The sequence below is a fragment of the Eubalaena glacialis genome, chromosome 10 (genome assembly GCF_028564815.1).
Source record: "Eubalaena glacialis isolate mEubGla1 chromosome 10, mEubGla1.1.hap2.+ XY, whole genome shotgun sequence".
Classification (NCBI taxonomy): domain Eukaryota; kingdom Metazoa; phylum Chordata; class Mammalia; order Artiodactyla; family Balaenidae; genus Eubalaena; species Eubalaena glacialis.
Genome location: NC_083725.1, coordinates 70708666 through 70729868, shown reverse-complemented (window position 1 = coordinate 70729868; position 21203 = coordinate 70708666). Strand labels below are relative to the sequence as shown.

Sequence of the window (21203 nt, the reverse complement as noted above, 5' to 3'; positions counted from 1 at the left end):
GGTAGAGAGCAGAATGAGGCAAGTTCTCTCATGATTCTTATAAGGGCATTAATCCCATCTAATACTAATCACCTCCTCTAACCCTAATCAGGTCCCAAAGGTCCCACCTCCTAATACCATCACATGGGAGACAGACGGTTTCAACATACGAATTTTGGAGAGACACAAACATGCAGTCCATAACAGTCCCTTACGGCCTGGAGCTAGAAACCGGCAGAGTGTCACTTTCACCATATAATATTGGTCAGAGCAGTCACAGAGCCTGTCTACATTCAAGTGAAGGGGACACAGACCTCACTTCTCAATAGTCAAAGAATTTGTTCCTTTTTTTTAACCCATCACACGTGGGAAAGAGATTAGATTAATCATAACCCTTGGTTCTTGGCATACTTTTTTTTTTTTTGGCTGCGCCACGTGGCTTGTAAGATCTTAGTTCCCCAACCAGGAATCGAACCTGCACCGTTGGCAGTGAGAGTGCCAAGTCCTAACCACTGGACCACCAGGGAGTTTCTCCAGCATACTCCCATCATTGATGCAGGCATGGACTGCCTTTATATATTTATTTGTGTATTTGCTTAGCTTTTTTCAAAAAGGCAAAGGAAAGCTTATGTTCTTCCTTTTTGTGTCATTTATGATTTGTATACCTGCTTGCTAATATGACTAGAAAGAACTTCTAAGCTTATCTCTGGTTGGAATGGGGTGACACGATACTCTTATTTCTAAAATATATTTCCCTTATTTGCATTATTTGGCAAAACTTAGCAGAACTAAAAAAATAACTGTACAGTCTAAGAGGTTTCTGGAGAGAGAGGCTCGAACGTCCCTGGCGGCCCAGTGGTTAAGACTCTGCGCTTCCACTGCAGGGGGCCTGGGTTTGATCCCTGGTCAGGGAACAAAGATCCCGCATGCCGCTCATGGCACGGCCAAAAAAAAAAAAAAAAGAGAGAGAGAGAGGCTCTAAAGATTGTTCTAAAAAGTAAACACAGGCTGTGGTTTCTCAGCCAAATTTCCTGTAGGTAAGGTAGGAAAATAAAACATTTGATCTGGAGATGGTATTACAGTGAAAACGCATGGGCTTTGCAATTAAACCCACTTGGGTTGAATCCTGACTCCTCTACTTTCTAGCTGTTTGGGAATTCAGCTAGTTCCCAGAGCCTCAATTTCCTCATCCTTATGCTGGGAATAATGTCAACTTTGCAGGGTGTTGTGAGGATTACAAGACACAACAGTGTAAGTAAAGCATCTATTATTCTAATTGGTATAAAGTAGTTCTCAGTATATGACTACTAGTGTGATTATGTACATTAATGTTTAGTAGGCTACAAATAATACTTTCAAACTACTCCTAAGAGAAGGAAGACAGATAGACATACACGTCCCTATTTAGAAACTGAAGATACGAAGACCAGGAACACACTGAAGATCACAGGCTGGTACAATGGAAGGAGGGCCGGGTACTGCTGACTGTGGTCCAGCACTCAGCACTGATGGAGCCCTGGGCAGGCAGATGGGGCAAGGTGAGCACCTCATAACTGGACACTGACCTTGTCACCTCAGACTTACCTGCAGCAGGACCATGTACTGAGAACAGGACTGAAACCACAGACCCTGCCCCCTGGAGAGGCATTCTACTAGCTGAGTAAGTGATGACAGGATTTGGAGGTTTTCCCAAATCATAATGGGAAAATATCCATATACATTACTAAAAAAAACCCCAGAGCAGTACCATGTGTCTTCCTAAGTGAGGTAGCAGTTTTACTGTCTGCAATAATGTTTGAGAAATGAAGACTGAGAATCTAGCACTTTTAGCTTGCAAAAGTGAACTTTTCCTTCTTAACTTTTTGTTATAATGGTTAATGAAAGGATTTTTTGCCACAGAGAGCATTTGAATTAATTTCAGACAGTACAAAGCACAAAGAAGTAACTTGAAGGTTATGCTATCAAATGTGACAATAATACTCTAGTGTATAAGTGTGGATAATTTGATTTCACGAGGTTTTTGTTTCTTTTGTGAAAAGCATAAATGTATAGTAAAAGTATCCAAAAATGGAAAGCATAGAACAGTATGCCATCATTTGTGCATAAAAATGGGATATGTGTGGCATAAATGCATAGAATTTCTCTGGCAGTATACCCAAGGAACTAGGACTATTGGTAGCCTCATGTTTATACTTTTGTAAACATATGTATAGCATCCATAACTGATATGTAGCATTGTTTACATTGTTAATCATGTTACTCAAATTTACATAAATGGTATCAAATCAGAGGCATCATTCTGTATCTTATTTTTCCATTCAACCTTTTGTATATTTATATAAATATACATAAATACATGTATATTTCAATAAGGTATATGTATATTCACATGGTTCAAAAATCAAAACAGCATAGAAAGGTTTACAGAGGAAAGTCTCATCCCTAAGCCGTGCCCTCTCCCCAAGCAACCACTTAAAAAAATTTTTTTTTGTATCTTTCCATAATTCTCTTTCTTTCTTTCTTCCTTTCTTTACTTTTTTTTTTTTTTTTGGCTGTGCTGTGCATCTTGCAGGATCTCAGTTCCCCAACCAGGGACTGAACCTGGGCCATGGCAGTGAAAGCCCGGGATCCTAACCACTAGGCCATGAGGGAACTCCCTCCAAAATTTTCTTATGCAAACACATATATTCTCCCTCCTCCTTTTTTACACAAAAGATTGCATTCTATTGTCACCTTTCTGCACCTTTCTTTTTTTTAAAAATTGAAGTATAGTTGATATACAATATTATATGTTACAGGTGTACAATATAGTGATTCACAATTTTTAAAGGTTATACTCCATTTATAGCTATTATAAAATATTGGCAATATTTCCTATGCCGTACAATATATCCTTGTAGCTTATTTCACACATAAAAGTTTGTACCTCTTAAGCCCCTACCCCAATGTTGCCCCTCCCCCCTTCTCTCTCCTCACTGGTAACCACTAGCTTGTTTTCTATATCTGTGAGTCTGTTTCTTTTTTGTTATATTCACTAGTTTGTGGTATTTTTGATCTTATTTAAAAAAAATTTTTTTTTGGCTATGCCCTGAGGTATGTGGGATGTGGGATCTTAGTTCCCCAACCAGGGACCGAACCCTTGCCCCCTGCAGTGTAAGCGTGGAGTCTTAACCACTGGACTGCCAGGGAATTCCCTGTTGTATTTTTTAGATTCCACATATAAGTGATATCATACAGTATTTGTCCTTCTCTGACTTACTTCACTCAGCATAATACCCTTCAAGTCCATCCATGTTTTTACAAATGGCAAAATTTCATTCTTTTTTATGGCTGAGTTGTATTCCAGTGTGTGTGTGTGTGCGTGCGTGTGTGCGTACACATCTTCTTTATCCACTCATTTGTTGATGAACACTAAGGCTGCTTCCATATCTTGGCAATTGTAAACAATGCTGCTATGAACATTGGGGTGCATGTATCTTTTTAAATTAGTGTTTTTGTTTTTTTGGATATACATCCAGGAGTGGAATTGATGGGTCATATGGTAGTTCTATTTTTAGTTTTTTGAGAAACATCCATACAGTTTTCTACAGTAGCCACACCAATTTACGTTCCCACCAACAGTGTATGAGGGTTCCCTTTTCACCACATCCTCACCAACATTTGTTATTTGTGTTCTTTTTGATGATAGCCATCCTGACAAGTGTGAGGTGACATCTCACCGTGGTTCTGATTTGCATCTTCCTGGTGATTAACGATGTTGAGCATTTTTTCATGTGACTGTTGGCCATCTGCATGTTTTCTTTGAAAAAATATCTATTGAGGTCTTTGCCCATTTTTAAATCGGGTTGTATGTTGTTTTGGTGTCCAGTTGTAGGAGATGTTTATATATTTTGGGTATTAAATCCTTATCGGCCATATCATTTGCAAATCTCTTCTCCCATTCAGTAGGTTGTCTTTTTTTTTTTTTTCTGGCGGCACCACACAGCTTTCCCCAACCAGGGATGGAACCCATGCCCCCTGCAATGGAAGCGCAAAGTCCTAAACCACTGGACCGCCAGGGAATTCCCTCAGTAGTTTCCCTTTTCATTTTGCTGATGGCTTCCGTTGCTGTGAAAAAGCTTTTAAATATAATTAGGTCCCATTTGTTTATTTTTGCTTTTATTTCCTTTGCTTTAGGAGACAGATCCAAAAAAATACTGCTGCGATTTATGTCAGAGTGTTACGCCTATGTTTTCTTCTAGGAATTTTATGGTTTCCAGTCTTACATTTAGGTCTTTAATCCTTTTTGCATTTATTTTTGTATATAGTGTTAGAGAATGTTCTAACTTCATTCTTTTTCATGTAACTGTCCAGTTTTCCCAGCACCACTTATTGAAGAGACTGTCTTTTCTCCATTGTATGCTCTTGACTCCTTTGTTGTAGTTTAATTGACCATAAGTGTACACACCTTTCTTCTTTCACTTAACAATATACTTGGAAAGTTTTCCATATTTGTACATCAAGAGCTTTCTCATTCTTTTTCACCAGGTTAAATCTCATTGCGTGTATGTACCATCATTTGTTTAACTGGCCCCTAACTGAAAGACCATTGAGCTGTTTCCTAGACAAAGCCTCCAGCCTTCCTTGACAGAGCAGCTGATCAAGCAGTCAGGATGGGCTTATAAAAAAGTGTGGGGAGGTGGGGAGACACTCTACCATCCCAGGTGGACTGAGGGCAGAGGTAAGGGCAGGACAGGGAGGAAAGGCAGGAGGGGAGAGGCAAGGTGGGAGCTCCCCGGTGCCCTGGGAGGCTGGTTTCTCTCAGGCTTTTCCTCTGGTGCCCCACCACCCACTACTCTGGCTCAGTTTCTCCTCCACATTCCCCTTACCTCTTGGCCTTCCCCCAGGTCTAGGCCTGACTCTGCCCGGGGAACTTCCCAAGACCCGTCCGCGGGGGTTGGAGAGGGTTGCCGAGGTGTAAGGACCTGGGGTTTATTTAGCTCTCTGGGCCTGCAGTCTCACTGGCTTTCCACATAGCCCTGCCCCTACTCCCAGCTCCCCTGGCACATGGTCCAGGACATTAAGCAAGAACTGAATGGCTCAGCGGCCTTCATCTGGCCCCGGGTCAGCTTTCCTGTCTGCCCCACTGGCAATCTCTGGGCACCTAAACCTAGACTGCTTTGGGCTAGTGGGAATGGGTTGAGGAAGCAGAAGCACAGCCTGTCTGGCGCCCCTCCTCTCACTCCCCAACCCCATCAGCAGATCATGCCCTGTGGTTCCTCTTATGCGGGACCCTCTGATTGTGGGTGAAATACTGGCTGGCAAAATCCGGAAGGGGATGTCTAGAGAGGGGTGGTGGCTCCCTCCACGTCACAGAGCAAGCTAGTGTTAAAATGTCCTCAGGTGGGGGTGGATTCCTACCATCTGGCCCAGACCTCTCCAGGCCGTTCATCGCTTGGCTCATCTGTGCTGTGGGGTAAGCTGGGTGGGGAGGCCAGAAGATCTGGGCTGGGGGGGAGACAGGAAATCTGACCAAGAGTCTCACGGTGGCTTTCTGGCAGAAGTGGGTGGACATGGCCTGGCAGATGACACAGTTGCTGCTTCTGGCTTTGGTGGCTGCTGCATGGGGTGCCCAGCCCAGGACTCCACAGGCCAGGACAGACCTGCTCAACGTCTGCATGAACGCCAAGCACCACAAGACAAAGCCAGGCCCTGAGGACAAGCTACATGACCAGGTGAGGATGGAGTGGGGTCTGGGGTAGGGGAGAGGGCTGACCCCAAAAAGGGGAGAAGTTAGGGAGATGGGAAGATCAGCTTTGGCAGGTGATGGAGGCAGGAGGGTGGCTGAGGTGATCCTGGTGGACCTCTCTCAGGAGGCCACTAGAATACTGGGGTGACTATTTATCTAGCACCCTCTATGGGCCAAGTGTTTTCCTCACACCTTGTCGTGAATATGTCCAAAAGGCCTCCTTGGTAGGTGGATGGTGGTCTCTACTTATACAAATGAGGAAATAGGCCCACAGAGGGCACAGGTACATGTGGGAACTGAGAAGCCAGTCATTAGCAGGTGCCGGGAGAGGGACTGGTGGAACCTTTCCCAAGCTCATTATGTGCCAGCCCACGGAACTCAAAGTCAAGGTAGAAGAGACAGGTCCCTCATGGTCACGATGTGACAAATAACTACAAACAGGCCAGGTCCCCACCCCCCATTAGGTCCTGAAGAGACAGTGACAAATCAGATATGCTGGGAAGACTTCCAAGTAAAGGGACCATTGGCCTTCGCCTTGGAGGATGAGCAAGAGTTTTCCAGGAAGACAAAGAAGGAAAAGGCAGCCTAGCAGAGGACAGCATGTACACGGGTTGGAGGGTGACAGCACAAGCGGTGGCAAGTCTAGTGTGGCCAGAACCAAGGATACTGCTGCACACAGAGAAGGGGAGGTGAGGCCTGAGTTCCCATTTCATAGGGAAGGCTCCTGAAGCAGCTCAGAGAATCTGAGCTTGAAGTTGAACTCCAGGCTCATGAGAGATGCCGATATCTCATTCCTTCCGGTCACCCCCTCTGCTCCCTACAAGGCTTCACACTGCTGGAGGGCTGGGGTGTTCCCAGGGAAAGACTGGCATGGACTGCTTCCAGGGGCTCCAGGTGAAAAGAGGGAAGTCCAGCAGCCCATTACCTCTGAGTCATCTCCAACAGCTCATTTGCTCTGTGTGTGTGTGCATGTGTGTGTAGTAAAATATCCATAACATAAAATTTGCTGTTTAAGCATTTCTAAGTGTACAGCTCTGTAGCATTAGGTAGATTCACATTGTTGTGCAAACATCACCACCATCCATCTCCAGAACTTTTTCATCTTCCCAAACTGAAAGTCCATACCCATCACTGCATTTTTAGAACTTTTAAAGTTCTTTTTAGGAATTTTTTTTTTTTTTTGCTGCACCACACGGCTTGTAGGATCTTAGTTCCCTGACCAGGGATCAAACCTGGGCCCTCGGCAGTGAAAGAGCAGGGTCTTAACCACTGGACCGCCAGGGAATTCCCAGAACTTTTTAAGTTCTAAAGGTTGCTTTAAAGAACGCTAAGCAGCACTTCCTCTTTGCCAAGAAATGATGCAGACACAGACCTTGGAGGGAGTCAGGTGATTGTAATTCTGAGGGATGTAGGCTATATGGTAGTGGCTGGTTTTGCTGAGTCTCTAGCATAGGCCAGGAAGTGCTTTTCATTATATTTAATTTAGTCAATTAATTTATTTATTGGCCGTGTAACGCAGCTTGCAGGATCTTAGTTCCCCGACCAGGGATTGAACCCACATCCTTGGCAGTGAAAGCGCGGAGTCCTAACCACTGGACCGCCAGGGAATTCCCCGCTTTTCATTATATTAACTAACTCTTTTGGAGGCAGAAACCACTGACCCTGGCTGGCAGGTCGGGGATGAGGTGCATGGGGTCTTGCAGGGCGACCAAGAGTTGGGCACCTAAGGAACTGCATGCACGAAGCTGGGGAGGCCTGGAAGCAGGTTCTGTGGCAGCAGCCCCGGGCGTGGGCTGGGTTATTGGAGAGGGGTTGGTTTGGATCCACCCTCAGGGATTTTCCTTAGTTTCTCCTGAGTGCCCAGACCTGTCACATCTCCCTTCTCACTTGAGCCTGGATGCTAGAGTTCATCTCAGACATTTTAAGCAATTGGCTCATGATCGCTCAGCTCTTGACTCCCAGCCTACAGCAATTTCTAAAGAGAAATCTCCACCACTTCTACCATCTTACCTGCCTTGAATTCACCTTTCTAGGATTGCCTCCCACGTTTAGTCAGGCCCATGTTCAGGCCTATGTGTGGTCATTGCCCCTCTGCCCCGCTGCTTTTAAGACCTACCAGGAGTCCCCTCGCCTGGGGTTCCAGACCCTGAGAGAGCCAGACTGGCCCCCTTCCCCTCCACGCCTCACCACAGCCCGAGACCAGGCTCCTCCCTCTCCTCTCTGTCCTGAGGTAAAACCTTAACCTTACCATCCACAAGGGGTGCAGCTTACTTAAGCTCTGTAAAAATCGGAGTAACGATCTTTTACTCCATAACTGGGTTACTGAGAAGATAAAGTGCAAAAGCCTCAGGGACTTTGCGTCTGCTATTTTCAGTGCCCCCAGTGTTCTCTGTCTCCCCCCTCCCCACCCCTAACTAAAACCACAAGCGCAAGGAGGGCAGAGATTTGATCTATTTTGTTCATTACAGTATTCGCAGCACCCAGCACAGTGCCTGCACTCAGTTCATACTGTCTCAGTGCAAAATGAGTAATCTAAATAACCCAGATAACGTGAAATAACTTTGTAAACTGCTTAGAGATGTACAAATAATAATTGCTCCCCCAGACAATGGTTCCCCAGGTCTCCCACATCCCCGGTGTTACTTTCTGTTAAAAGTCAATACTATTATTGCCTCTACCCCACCATGAGGGCTCCTCAAGGCCAGGCTTAGAGGCAGCCTCCCCAGCGAGGGTTCCTCTGGATGACCTACCCGAGGCAGAGGAACCAGAATCTGGAGGAGATGGCCATGGTGGGTCAAGGCCTTAGTCGCATGTCTTTCCCTCCCAGTGCAGTCCCTGGAAGAAGAACGCCTGCTGCTCCGTCAACACCAGCCAAGAAGCCCATAAGGATATTTCCTACCTGTACAGATTCAACTGGGATCACTGTGGCAAGATGGAGCCCGCCTGCAAGCGCCACTTTATTCAGGACACCTGCCTCTATGAGTGCTCACCTAACCTGGGGCCCTGGATCCAGGAGGTATGAGCACCATCCCCACAGACATGAACCTCAGCAGAGGGCAGGGCCCACAGGCCACTTGCAGGGAGGGCGCGGTCCAGGAATTCTGGACTGAGGGCGGAAGAGGCACCGCCCCCTCCCCCAGCCCTGGACCCCATCAAGGCTGTAGCAGCTGAGATACCTGGCTGACTCGAGCCCTCCCTCCCCCCCACTCCCCCCAGGTGAACCAGAGCTGGCGCAAAGAGCGGGTCCTGAACGTGCCCCTCTGCAAAGAGGACTGTCAGATCTGGTGGGAAGACTGCCGCACCTCCTACACCTGCAAGACCAACTGGCACAAGGGCTGGAACTGGACCTCAGGTGAGGGCCTGGGCAGGGGCGGGGGGGAGGGAGGGGTTTGGAGGTGGGGGGTGTGTGTGGAACGAGTATATGGAGATTTGAGGCTGTGGGGCTGGTGGAACAAGAGATGGTTCTGGACCCAGTGGCTACAGGTCTTCCATCCTCCCCATAGGGTATAACCAGTGCCCAGTGAGAGCTGCCTGCCACCGCTTTGACTTCTACTTCCCCACGCCTGCTGCTCTGTGCAATGAAATCTGGAGTCACTCCTACAAAGTCAGCAACTATGGCCGGGGCAGCGGCCGCTGCATCCAGATGTGGTTCGACCCGGCCCAGGGCAACCCCAACGAGGAGGTGGCGAGGCTCTATGCTGAGACCACAAATTCTGGGGCCATGCCCCAGGGGATTGGACCTCTCCTGCTCAACCTCACCCAGATACTGCAACGCTGGTTCCTTGGCTAAGCTGTTTCCACTGCTGACACCTGGATACCTTCCTTGCCTGCACCCAACCTCAGCTCAGCCCAGCTCCACTCTCTCAGATGAGGAGGACTCACAATACCCTGGTCATTGGTTCCTGATCCAAGGTCCTGCGGGGATCCTCTGACAGCCTATTCTAATAGATATATCTATGTGTGTCCTGTGCCTTATAAATAATTTGGGGATGAGTGGGTTGGGGGTGGGGGCATGCCTCACTGCTTCATCATTCCTCTTGAGAGGCCCAAAGAGGGACTGGGACTAGCTTGAAGTTCAGCAGCAAGTAGGGGGTGGAAGTTGATCCCTTAGCCTGGGGCTCTTACTTCTGCACCAGCCTTCCCCCTCATGCCCCCTCGTATACCACAAGGGAACAAGGGAATTGGTAGAGGGAAGCTGGGGAGAGATTGGCAGATAAGTTACCAGGCTCCTGAAAGTTTCTTTCCCTTTCCTTCCCTTACTAGATGTGGGCTGGGATGGAGATATTAGTGGGCAGATCCCCATGATGAACACTTGCATTGTCTCCATTTTTTAAAAATGACAATTCTACAATGAAAAATCATGCACATAGTAGAATGCTATAGCATTGAATTCCAGAAGAGGGATTGCTGGGTCAAGGAGTATTTGGATTTAAAATTTTGATAGTTACAATTTTACAGGGGTTATATCAATGCGGCCCCCACTAGACTTGTTTCCCCACAATCTGGTCAACACAGTGTAGCGTTAAACTTTGAATTTTCTGCTAAGCTGATTTTCTTCTAAACTGACAGGTGGGATAAAGGGCATCTCAGTGGAGTTTTCACTTGCCATGTTTCTTACCATGAGAACACAGTTTTTGAGATCTTTCCATATTGATCTACAAAGATCTAATTCATTCTTTTCCATTGCTGGGCAATATTCCGTTCTATGTATAGATCACATTTAATTCAGTCACCTACTGATGGATATTTGAGGGAGGGAAGTTCTTTTATGGCCTTGACATTTTTACAAAGCATGGGCCAGTTATTTTGTAGAATAACTCTCATTTTGGGTTTATCTGTTTCCTCATCAGATTGAGGTTCTGAATTTTTGACACAAGTATCCCAAAAGCAATACCGTGTCCCCTTTGTGCATCATGATGGGGGGCACATGGTGTTGGGTTTGCCCATTCCTGACAATGTTAACTGATCTTTTGGTTGAGATTGGGTCTGCCAGGTTTCTCCATTACTTTTCCCACCCTTTGTAATTAATAAGTATGTTGTAGGGAGATACTTTGAGGACTGCAGGTATCCTATTTACCATCACACTTTCACTCTGGAGTTTCACTATCTGATGGACATTTTTTAAAAAGTGAAAACAAACACTAAAAATGTCTTATTATGTGACATCCCCTCTCCAACCCTTTAATGCTCTTCCATGGTGTCTGCTGGAAAAACCAAACTTCAGTGGCCTGGAAGCCCCCCTCCACCACTTAGATATCGTGTCAAATTAATTCCCCCTCCACACTCCCCATATATGAGCCCCATTCACACTTTTCACTTTGGGGCTTTTACTCCAAATATTCTCTCTCAGGGTTCCTGGGATGCTCTTTTATACTCTGCAGGCTGGCTCCTTGTAGCCACTTAGATTTCAACCTACAATTAATTCCCCACTAAAATGACTTCTGACCACTCAACCAAAAGAAGTCCTCTTGTACAGATATCCATCCACTGTGTTTACTGTCTGACTTTTCCCTAACAAAACATACACACCTGAAAGCAGGGGCCATGTCTATGACATTTTGTGCCAGATCCCCTGGGCCTGGGTCAGTGCCTAGCACAGAGAAGGTGCTTAGGAAGTGAAGGAATCCATGCACTCATTCTGTCAGTCAGCAGATGCCTTCTGAACACCCAGTCTGCCGGTGTCGGCCGACAGGAAGGGAGTTGAGTACCTTGCGCTGTCTGGTGGGGGCAGACAGATGTGAGAACCAGTAACTCTTAGAACAGTGAGCTGAGGGTTTGCTCCAGGGGAGCACAGAGTGTGGCGTAGTTCCGTGGAAGCCCAGAAAGGTTAGAGAAGGCTTCCAAAGCATAATGTTTGCCAAGCAGACTAGGTGGAGGAATGGCATTCCAGGGAGAGGGCTCAGGAAGTGCAAAGGCTTGGAGGTGATAGAAGCACAGCAGAATTTCTAGGTGGCTAAGACAGAAGTTAAGAGAGCAAGGGCAGGAAATGAGGCCAGAGAAGAAACACTGGATCTGCAACCCTCAAGACTCTGATGCCCTCACAGTGCTCTCTCCTTTCTTTGTGAAAGAAGCCAGGCTTGGAATCAGACTCAGCTCTAGCCCCTCTTTGCTGCCTGGGAAACGCAGTTTTCGCAGTTGTGAGGATGGGTGATAAGCGACTGCATATGCCATGGGCTGGCACTCAGGAAAAGCCCCAGTTTCTCCCACCCCTACTCCCTGCAGCCCAGAGCCCCCACCCACGCAGGGCCAAAGACCTTCCTTTCATCTTTGTCAAGTCACAGGGCAGCCTTCAGATCGGGGTCCACAAGGATGCCAATGGCTAACTTGGCTGGTATTAAGCTTCCAGTCCAGGCAGATACTCTCGGGATCGGCTCCACAGTGGATGCTTGACTGTATCCCTCCCTGTTGGCCAGACGGCCTGAGCACTGAGGCTTCAGATTCAGAGCCCGGCACGAGGCTCAACAAGGGCAGGGACTCCTCACAGATTAGAACTCCACCTCCAACTCACTTCCCACTTGCTGGTCGCTTCTTCTGAACCCCTGAGGTCTCAGAGGCCAAACATCACTCCCGCAGTGGAGGAACTATAAAGCCCAGTTTATGATCAGTTCCTGGCGCAGGGGTGGAGGATGGGGGACAGGGGCAAGTCCCATCTAGAAGAGCATCTAGAGGAATGCTTTTGGGCATTCCTAGACACCTGGTCATGCTCCAATTAGGAGAAGGCTGAGCTGGGCTTGTAAAGCCAGGAGGGAGGTCTGGGTGTTCTAGCAGCCCTCTACCTGCTCAGGTCTTCAGAGGGCTTAACCCTCCCAGGTTGTCACAGGAGTCAAGTATGGCTCACTCCGAGGGAGAGGGAAAGCAGGGCACAAGCTAGGGGTCTCCTGGGAGTTGATTTCTCCCCCCCCCCCCCCACCACTGGAGTCAATTTCTTTGCAGGCTCTTTAGGGCTTTCCTTCTTGGCTGATGCTCCTCCAGTGATCCAGCTGCCTCCTCTGGCTCCCAGCCCCGCCCCCTGTTCCATGGGCTCAGACCCGTGGCCTTTCCAAGGATAGTGAGGCCCCATATTCCTTAAACTTCTGCTGCCATCACAGGCTGATGGCTACCACAACCAACCTGGACCCTTCCCCGGGCTTTCACCTCTACCACCACCTCCCCGCTGTGTTGCACACAGGCACCTCGACAAAACAGAGCTCAACGTTCCCTCCGGCCCGAATTTGCTCCTCCCCTCTTCCCTTTCCCCACCAGTGGTACCAGCCTGGCCTCAGAGGGTGAAAAAAGAAAGGCTTTTTTTCTTTTCTGAAAAAAGAAAGGCTGGGGTAGGAGTGGTGGGAGGAGTCTACATTAGAGCAGACTCTTAGCTGCTGGAGAAAGGAGACTTGTGTGTGAGTGGGTAGGGGAGTGGGGGAAGGGAGGGGAGCTGGGGCCTTGGAACAACTGAGGCTCTGGTAATCTGAACATCTGTGATTTTATAGCTGGAGGCGGGCAATGCCTGAGGATGCTGAGGTTGAAGAGTTGGTGGCTCTATAAGTTGGGGATATGGGAGCTCCATACTCTCTACAGCTGCCTGGGAGCTGGGAAGCCCGAGCTCCAGCCCTTGCCCTGCAATGAGCTCTGTCTTGATTCTCTGGGTCTCATTCTCTTTATTGGTATAACAGGATGAGGGTGTTAGAAGTGGAGCAGATTTCTTTAAAGGATCCCAGCAACTCAGGCTGCAAGGTTTTCTCAGACCTGAGTTTAGGGGAGAAAATGGAATAAGTGGGGCTTGGGGACTGGCCTTAGGCCTGCACTATTAATCCAGTCCCTCCTACCCACCACCCTTCCATGGAGGCCTTGCTGGAGCCCACGTGCAATAATTAACTCCTGGGTGGCCTTCGCCCTATCCTAAGCGCCTCTCCTGGGCCACATTCCCACTGCCCGTCTCCTAGGCCACTAAGCCCCTTCTGTCCCCTAGAGTGAGGCAAGGGGGACTGCAGAGCAGAGCAGAAGCCTGAGCCAGACCGAGAGCCACCTCTTCTCCCAGGTATGCCACTCTGCACCCCCTCTCAGAGCAACACACCCTAGGGCACTCCCAGCAAGTATTAAAGGCAGAGAACCCAGAAGCAGAGACAGGGCCTGCCCAAGGTTAAACTACAAGTTAGTAGAACCCAGCACTCCTGCCTTTCAGCACAGCACTGAGTTCTCAGAGCTTCAAGTCTGGGACCCTGGGGGGAGGGGTGGCGGTGTTGAGGATGGTGATTGGTGGTGGTGGTGGGGTCTGAGCTGGACCCAAATCTGAAGCTGAGACTAGGAGGGGGGAGGGGCTTGCAGGGTGATGTAGGTGGCATGGAGGGGAAGAGAGCTCTGGCTCTAGAAAGCAGCCACAGCAAGAAAAACCACCGACTGACTGGGATCCAACGGGACCTGGGGAAAGGGTTTTCTCAGCCCTCCCAGTACTCCCCCAGTACTCTGTGTCAGTTACCCCTATGGGAGCCTCAGCACAGGGAAAGAGCAGGGGACAAAAGCTGAAGGAGCTCTGGACTTGAGGGTCCTGAGTTGGACTTGGGTGGTCCCTACTGTGTGACTTGGGACACGTTCCTCAACCCATGCCCAACTGATTCCTCAATCCGTGCCCAGCTGGCTAGTATTTCTTAGGGTTTTCCCCCCTACATTTAATCCTCAGGTGAGGAAACTAAGCCTCAAGATAATGTGAGTTATTTTCTCCCAAGGTCAAGCAGGAGGGGAAGTATGAGAACTGGGATCATGGACAGGAGGATCTGGAACCCTGTGCTCTAAACTGCTAGACTCTGTTTCCCCAAAGGAGCCTGATCCTGAATCACCTGGCATTTCCAAGAGTACAGGTTTGTCCTGTGCCCTTGGAGATCAGGGAGTGATAGGATCAATGGAGAGATGATTGGGTCCTGGAATGAATGAATTAGCAAATGAATGAACACTGGAATAAACAGTGTAGCAGGATAATGGATTGTGGAAGGGTGTGAAGTGAGGAGAGCTAGGTGGGAATATAATCCCAGGTTTCCCCCAGCCCTGCTGGGCATTCAGGCCCCATCCAGGAGGCCCAGGCAAGATGCTGGAGTTTTGCAGAAGATGGGGGCAATGTGGCGGCGAGGCAACTTTGTGAGCAGGGAGGATGCATAAGCTTTAGGAGCTGTAATAAATGAATTCTGAGTGTTTTAGGAGAACCAGGCACCTGGTGACCAGCGGCATGAGGTAACAGGCACCTCCCAAAGCTCAGCATCAGAGGTCAGGGGATTGAGATGCTATGAAGGCCAAGGAGAGGCCAGCTCTGCGGCAGAGGTTCAGGAGCCTCCCTAGGCCCCAGGGGTGGGCTGTTTGGCTGCCCATGTCCACCCCCAAGCCTCTGCCTTGTTACATCCTCCAGGTCACAGGGTCTCTGGGAGAGGCCAAATAATGAGGCTGGAAAGGGCTGGAAGCAGGGCTTTTTTTTTTTTTTTTTTTTTTAAACATTGATCTGCATCTGGAGTTCCAAAACTAAGATAAACTTTTACACAAAGTCATTTGGTGTCAAAATCTGACCTGAGGGCTTCCCTGGTGGCGCAGTGGTTGAGAATCCGCCTGCCGGTGCAGGGGACATGGGTTCGAGCCCTGGTCCGGGAAGATCCCACATGCCACAGGGCAGCTAGGCCTGTGCGCCACAACTACTGAGCCTGTGCTCTGGAGCCCGCGAGCCACAACTGCTGAGCGTGCACGCCTGGAGCCCGTGCTCCGGAACGGGGGAGGCCACCACAATGAGAAGCCCACGTACCGCAGCGAGGAGTGGCCCCTGCTCTCCGCAACTAGAGAAAGCCGTGTACAGCAACAAAGAACCAAAGTAGCCAAAAATAAATTAAAAAAAAAAAAATCTGGCCTGAAAATTAATGTGAGGTTATTATAGTTTTTATTTATCCCACCAGTATACCTATTTCCTTCCCCACAGAATGTGTGCTTGATCATTGAGTGCATGTAAATTGTATTATCTTATCTTGTATTACCTTTGATAAAACTGCCAACTAAAGAATGTCACTCCGCCACCCAGGTTCTATAAGGATTAAGTCATTAGTGACTGCAGTCGCTGACTTTTAACACACACTAAAAGAAATTCAGAGTGGAGATCAGGAACAAGGCACTCTGTGCTCTGGGAAAATTGGCAGAACAGGCCTTTCAGATGGTTAGATATTTTTAGGAAAAAATTTTATGAACACAAATTCTTGCACCTTCTCATATCTAGAAAAGCACTAAAGCCATTAACTAAGATATCTGTTCCTTGCGACTAGCAGCAACTTTCTACCGAGATGTGTGCTTGACTGCATGTACCCCTTGGCCGAAATCACATATGTACTGATCTCCCCCTTCACCTCTTCAGAACAGTTTTGCAGAGCAGTCTTCTGGGCTATAGACACTGAGTAAACTCAACTCAGAGCTCTTACATTGTACATTTTTTTCAGTCAACAAAATCTGAAAAGTTTTAAGCTCTGAAACATTTGCCTCCAAGGATTTCGAACAAGGGATTGGGAACCTATGGCAATCTCCTGGCTATTTCTGCATTTTGCCCAAACTCCATCCCTTAGTTGCACTTGATCCTCATGACCTTGTAAAGAAGCCAGGGAGATCCCAGCCAGGTACTGTCCCAGACCCAACCCTCCCTGAGGCTGGCAAGACTAGGGTGTCAGTCTGATCCGCCCTAGGCTCCACCCACCTAAGACTGTTATTAACACCTTGAGGACCCACCTCTGCATTCCCGCATTCTCACATTCCTTGCTGCCTTTGACCACAGTTATTTCTTCAGGGACAAGCATGGCCTGGAAGACAACGTGGCTACTGTTCCTTGTGGTAGGGGCGGCTGCCGTATGGACAGCCCGGCCCAGGACTGAGCTTCTCAATGTCTGCATGAATGCCAAGCACCATAAGGAAAAGCCAGGTCCCGAGGACAAGCTACATGAGCAGGTGGGCCGAGAAGTGGTCTGGGTCGGGGAAGAGCTGCCTCAGGGAACGTCTGCCTGCCTCCTTGGTGGAGGCAGGGAGGCCGCCTGAGCAGGTCTTCAGTTTGCACTGGTTTATGAGTGACTTTTTAACACATACTGTGTGCCCAGTGTTGTCAGGCAATGCCAAGAGCTCAGCTTCTTGGTTGTTGGGTTTCCGTGTTACTAAAATCAGGAAGCAGGCCTGGAGAAGCGCCTGGAGAGACCTGTTTGGGGGGTTGATTTTGATTTCTGAGTTTAGACTGGGGCTAACCCCTCCAAGGATCTGATAGGAGAAAGAGCAAACTGCATGTGGCGGCTTCTTTTCTGCCAGCCCCAAACAGCTCAGGAAAAGAGGGTCTCTCACAGTGAGGCTGGGTGCGAGGCAAACATGTTCTCTGGGGCTCTCAACCCTATTGGACCTTCCTTCCTATGACAAGGACTTTGCCACAATCCCTTCAATCTCCTGAACCTATCTAAATGTTAAAAAAAAAAAGTCAATGTGATGTCATAACTGTAAAGAAAAAACCAAAAGGCAAGTCACTTGAACTATGCATTTCAATATGTAAATGTTCATATTTATCTCATCCGCAGATAATGACCACAGTCCTGTTTGTGCTTGTTTTGCATCATCGAGCCCCTAGCTGCCAGTGCAGCCTGACAAGTGGTGGTATTACTTGGATACTTCCAGCAGCCTTGACTTTACCCTCTTCAGCCTATATATTTTTTTAAAGTGCACATCTTAATATTGTGCTTTTATACTAAATTCTAGGCCATGGGTTTTCATTCAACAAGAATGTACTGAGTATTTCTGTAATTAGAACTATTCTGGGGTTGCAGTTTATTTAACTTGCTTCCTTACCTCCAGGTCTTTCTCACCTTCTGAAAGAGGCTTAATCTTACCCTTCTAGAAAACAATTTCCCATTCCTCTCCTGCTTTGTTTTTTCCCAAAGCAATTATCCAGTGATAAGTTTTCCTTGTGTTCCCAGTTCCTAGAAAAATGCCTGGGTTAGAATAAGTAGGAGCTCAATAAAGACTTGAATGAATGAATGTTGTGATGACTGCATCTCTGGGTAAGGCTCCCTCCTGGGATTCCACAGTCTTGGAAAGCCTTCTCCCCCAAAGGAGGCCCCCCAGTAGCAAGTGTTTCCCTGAAGACTGTGTTGGGGAATCAAGGACTAAAAGGGGAGAGGCTACGCATGTGAATATTCTGGTTATGCTGGGTGTGAGAGTTAAAAGTCAGTATTATTATTTCCTCTACCCCAAAATGAGGGCTCCTCAAGGCCAGGCTTAGAGGGAGCCTCCCCAGCGAGGGTTCCTCTGGATGACCTACCTGAGGCAGAGGAACCAGAATCTGGAGGAGATGGCCATGGTGGGTCAAGGCCTTAGTCGCATGTCTTCCCCTCCCAGTGCAGTCCCTGGAAGAAGAACGCCTGCTGCTCCGTTAACACCAGCCGAGAAGCCCATAAGGATATTTCCTACCTGTACAGATTCAACTGGGATCACTGTGGCAAGATGGAGCCCGCCTGCAAGCGCCACTTTATTCAGGACACCTGCCTCTATGAGTGCTCACCTAACCTGGGGCCCTGGATCCAGGAGGTATGGGCACCATCCCCACAGACATGAACCTCAGCAGAGGGCAGGGCCCACCGACCACTTGCAGGGAGGGCGTGGTCCAGGAACTCCGGACTGAGGGTGGTAGTGAACGCAGCTCTTTTGCCCCTTTCCTGTTTGCCCATTTCTGTTCCCCTCTAACCTTAAAGGAGCCTAATTGTAGGAATGAGATCACCAGGCAATTTAACCTAACTCCTGACTTATGCTCTCCTGAATAGACACCATGCCTTGCCTAACCTGTTGGTTCTTTTCCTAGATTAAAAGAAGTAAGAATGAAGAATTAAGTAGTTAAAAAATGACTAGCTCTCTACCTCCAACAGCTCCCTTAGCAATCCTGCAGGCAGATCACTTGGGCAAGATAATATCTGAAGAGAGAGTCAGCCAGTCTGCACACAATGGAGAATGATGCAGAATCCAACCTCCTGCCTTGATGATTCACTGAGATTCTTTCCCCTTTTTCCCTTTAAAAACTGTCATGGCTGAGCAGAATCTTCGGAGTTGGTCTCGGGACATGAGTTCACCTTCTCCCCAGATTGCCAGCTTTTCTGATTAAAGCAACTTTCCTTTCTACTGACACTGGCCTCTCGCCTCTCGATTATGGGCTTTTGAGCAGAGAACAGCGGAACCTGAGTTTGGTAACAGTAGAAGCACCGCCCCCTCCCCCAGCCCTGGACCCCATCAAGCCTGTAGCAGCTGAGATCCCTGGCTGACTGGAGCCCTTCCTCCCCCCCGCTCCCCCCAGGTGAACCAGAGCTGGCGCAAAGAGCGGGTCCTGAACGTGCCCCTCTGCAAAGAGGACTGTCAGATCTGGTGGGAAGACTGCCGCACCTCCTACACCTGCAAGACCAACTGGCACAAGGGCTGGAACTGGACCTCAGGTGAGGGCCTGGGCGGGGGCGGGGGGGGAGGGAGGGGTTTGGAGGTGGAGTGGGGGTGTGGAACGAGTATGTGGAGATTTGAGGCTGTGGGGCTGATGGAACAAGAGATGGTTCTGGACCCAGTGGCTACAGGTCTTCCATCCTCCCCATAGGGTATAACCAGTGCCCAGTGAGAGCTGCCTGCCACCGCTTTGACTTCTACTTCCCCACGCCTGCTGCTCTGTGCAATGAAATCTGGAGTCACTCCTACAAAGTCAGCAACTATGGCCGGGGCAGCGGCCGCTGCATCCAGATGTGGTTCGACCCGGCCCAGGGCAACCCCAACGAGGAGGTGGCGAGGCTCTATGCTGAGACCATGAGTGGGGCTGGGCTCCGTGAGGCCTGGCCTCTGCGTTTCGGCCTGGTCCTAATGTTGCTCTGGCTGCTCAACTGAGCTCCTTTTATTTTCTGATACCTGGACATCCCTGCCCTGTTAAGACCCACAGCTCCCAATTAGTCAGTTTCTGTTCCTTGGTGGGAACTCTGACTGAATAAAACCAGACACCCCACGTGTAAGTTATTTGAGTGTGAATGGAAATGTGACTTGTGCTTCCCAGTTCCCACTGATTGAAGCTAGTTAGACTTGGTCAGTTCCCAGCTCTGATACTTGCTATGAACTTGCCAGATAACTTAACTATTCTTCCAAGCTGGGACACAGTCATATCTCTCAATTTCATTTTTCACTACAGCTCTAGTCTAGAGCCAGGCCCAGGATTTTATCATTTGAATTGGACCCAAGCCTCCCAGGGTTAACTGTTCTGCCCTGTGCTCAGCTCTCCAATAGAAGAGAGGGGAATAGGAGTGTCCAGCATGTTCTGGATGGCTGGCTGGGAAGAAGTGAAGGGTAGCCACAGGAGCTCTAACCCCCTAACAGATAATACCCCAAAGCGCTATCTGCCGGGCACCGTCCCAAATGCATCTTAAAGGGATAATAGACCCCAGGCCTGACTAGAGGAGCTAAGCCTGAGCTAGTCTGGCAGAGCTAGGGTTGGAACCCAAACCTAGATGCCTAGAGCAGGTCCCAAACCAATGATCTGACAGATTTTTCGGCAGTGTTCCTACATTAAGCATAACTTGTAGAAGTTGTAATAAGCTAGGTTATGTTACAGCAACATCCCTAATATCTCAGTGCCTTAACACAACTAACACTGATTTCTTGCTCAAGCTATGGTGCTTAATATGGGTTGTCAGGGGGATTCTGCTTGTCACTTAGGGACCCAGGCTGATGGAGGCTCCATCTCATCACACACTTCCACGAGACAGGAATAGGGAACTTGGTGAATTCCATATAGGCTCTTAAAACTTCCACCCATCACTTATTTCATTGGCTAAATCTAGTCATGACCATGACTAACTTCCAGGAGGCCAGGAAAAATACGGTCCTAACATGTGTCTGGAAGGAGAGGGGAATCAAGATATTTGTCAACAGACTTACAGGCTGCTACAAAGATCTTATTATGTTATGGTCAGTTATATTTCTGGCATGGTCATGGTTACAAATTTAATTTTTCAGTTAGATCCTGGCAAGAAGAACCAACTCTTTGAACTTATACATAGAACTATATCAACACAAAAAGTGGAGCAATGCACTGGCCACCACCCTAGGCACTCTTGTGAACACAGCAATTCAATGTATCATTCTCTACAGAGCCAGTGACACTATTTATACATATGACTTGTTTACAGATATATTAGAATTAGTGAAATTTAAGATAAGTACCATCTCAATCCAATATACCTTATCAAAGGCCTATTTTGCTGTTTCTGAACTGTTTCTAAAAATACTTGTTAGAATCCCACTTTCTGTAGCTGTCATCCTCAACTTCTGAGGAGTCATTAGCTTGAGGATGTATTAATAATTTTCCAAATTAAGATCTCCTAGAGCAGCAGTACTGGCATAAGAATAGACATATAGATTAATGAAACAGAATTGAGAGTCCAGAAATAAATCCTTATATTTATAGTTGATCGATTTTTGACAAAGGTGCTAAGGCAATTCATTGGGATAAAGGATA

The 21203-nt window shown here is 48.1% G+C and overlaps 3 protein-coding genes across 4 annotated transcripts in view; 2 read left to right on the top strand and 1 right to left on the bottom strand.

The window, feature by feature from the left end:
- ANAPC15 (anaphase promoting complex subunit 15) overlaps window positions 1-21203 on the bottom strand; it is a 65193-nt gene that overhangs the window by 25017 nt on the left and 18973 nt on the right. The window lies entirely within an intron of this gene.
- LOC133099309 (folate receptor alpha) lies at window positions 5357-9670 on the top strand. The gene is made up of 5 exons (XM_061202900.1): window positions 5357-5434; window positions 5520-5693; window positions 8535-8723; window positions 8924-9059; window positions 9211-9670. Exons 2-5 carry the CDS (start codon window positions 5532-5534, stop codon window positions 9495-9497), a joined length of 774 nt encoding a protein of 257 aa, XP_061058883.1. The 5' UTR covers window positions 5357-5434; window positions 5520-5531; the 3' UTR covers window positions 9498-9670.
- On the top strand, window positions 13616-19708 carry LOC133099307 (folate receptor alpha-like). The gene is made up of 5 exons (XM_061202899.1): window positions 13616-13724; window positions 16485-16642; window positions 18068-18256; window positions 19014-19149; window positions 19302-19708. Exons 2-5 carry the CDS (start codon window positions 16493-16495, stop codon window positions 19580-19582), a joined length of 756 nt encoding a protein of 251 aa, XP_061058882.1. The 5' UTR covers window positions 13616-13724; window positions 16485-16492; the 3' UTR covers window positions 19583-19708.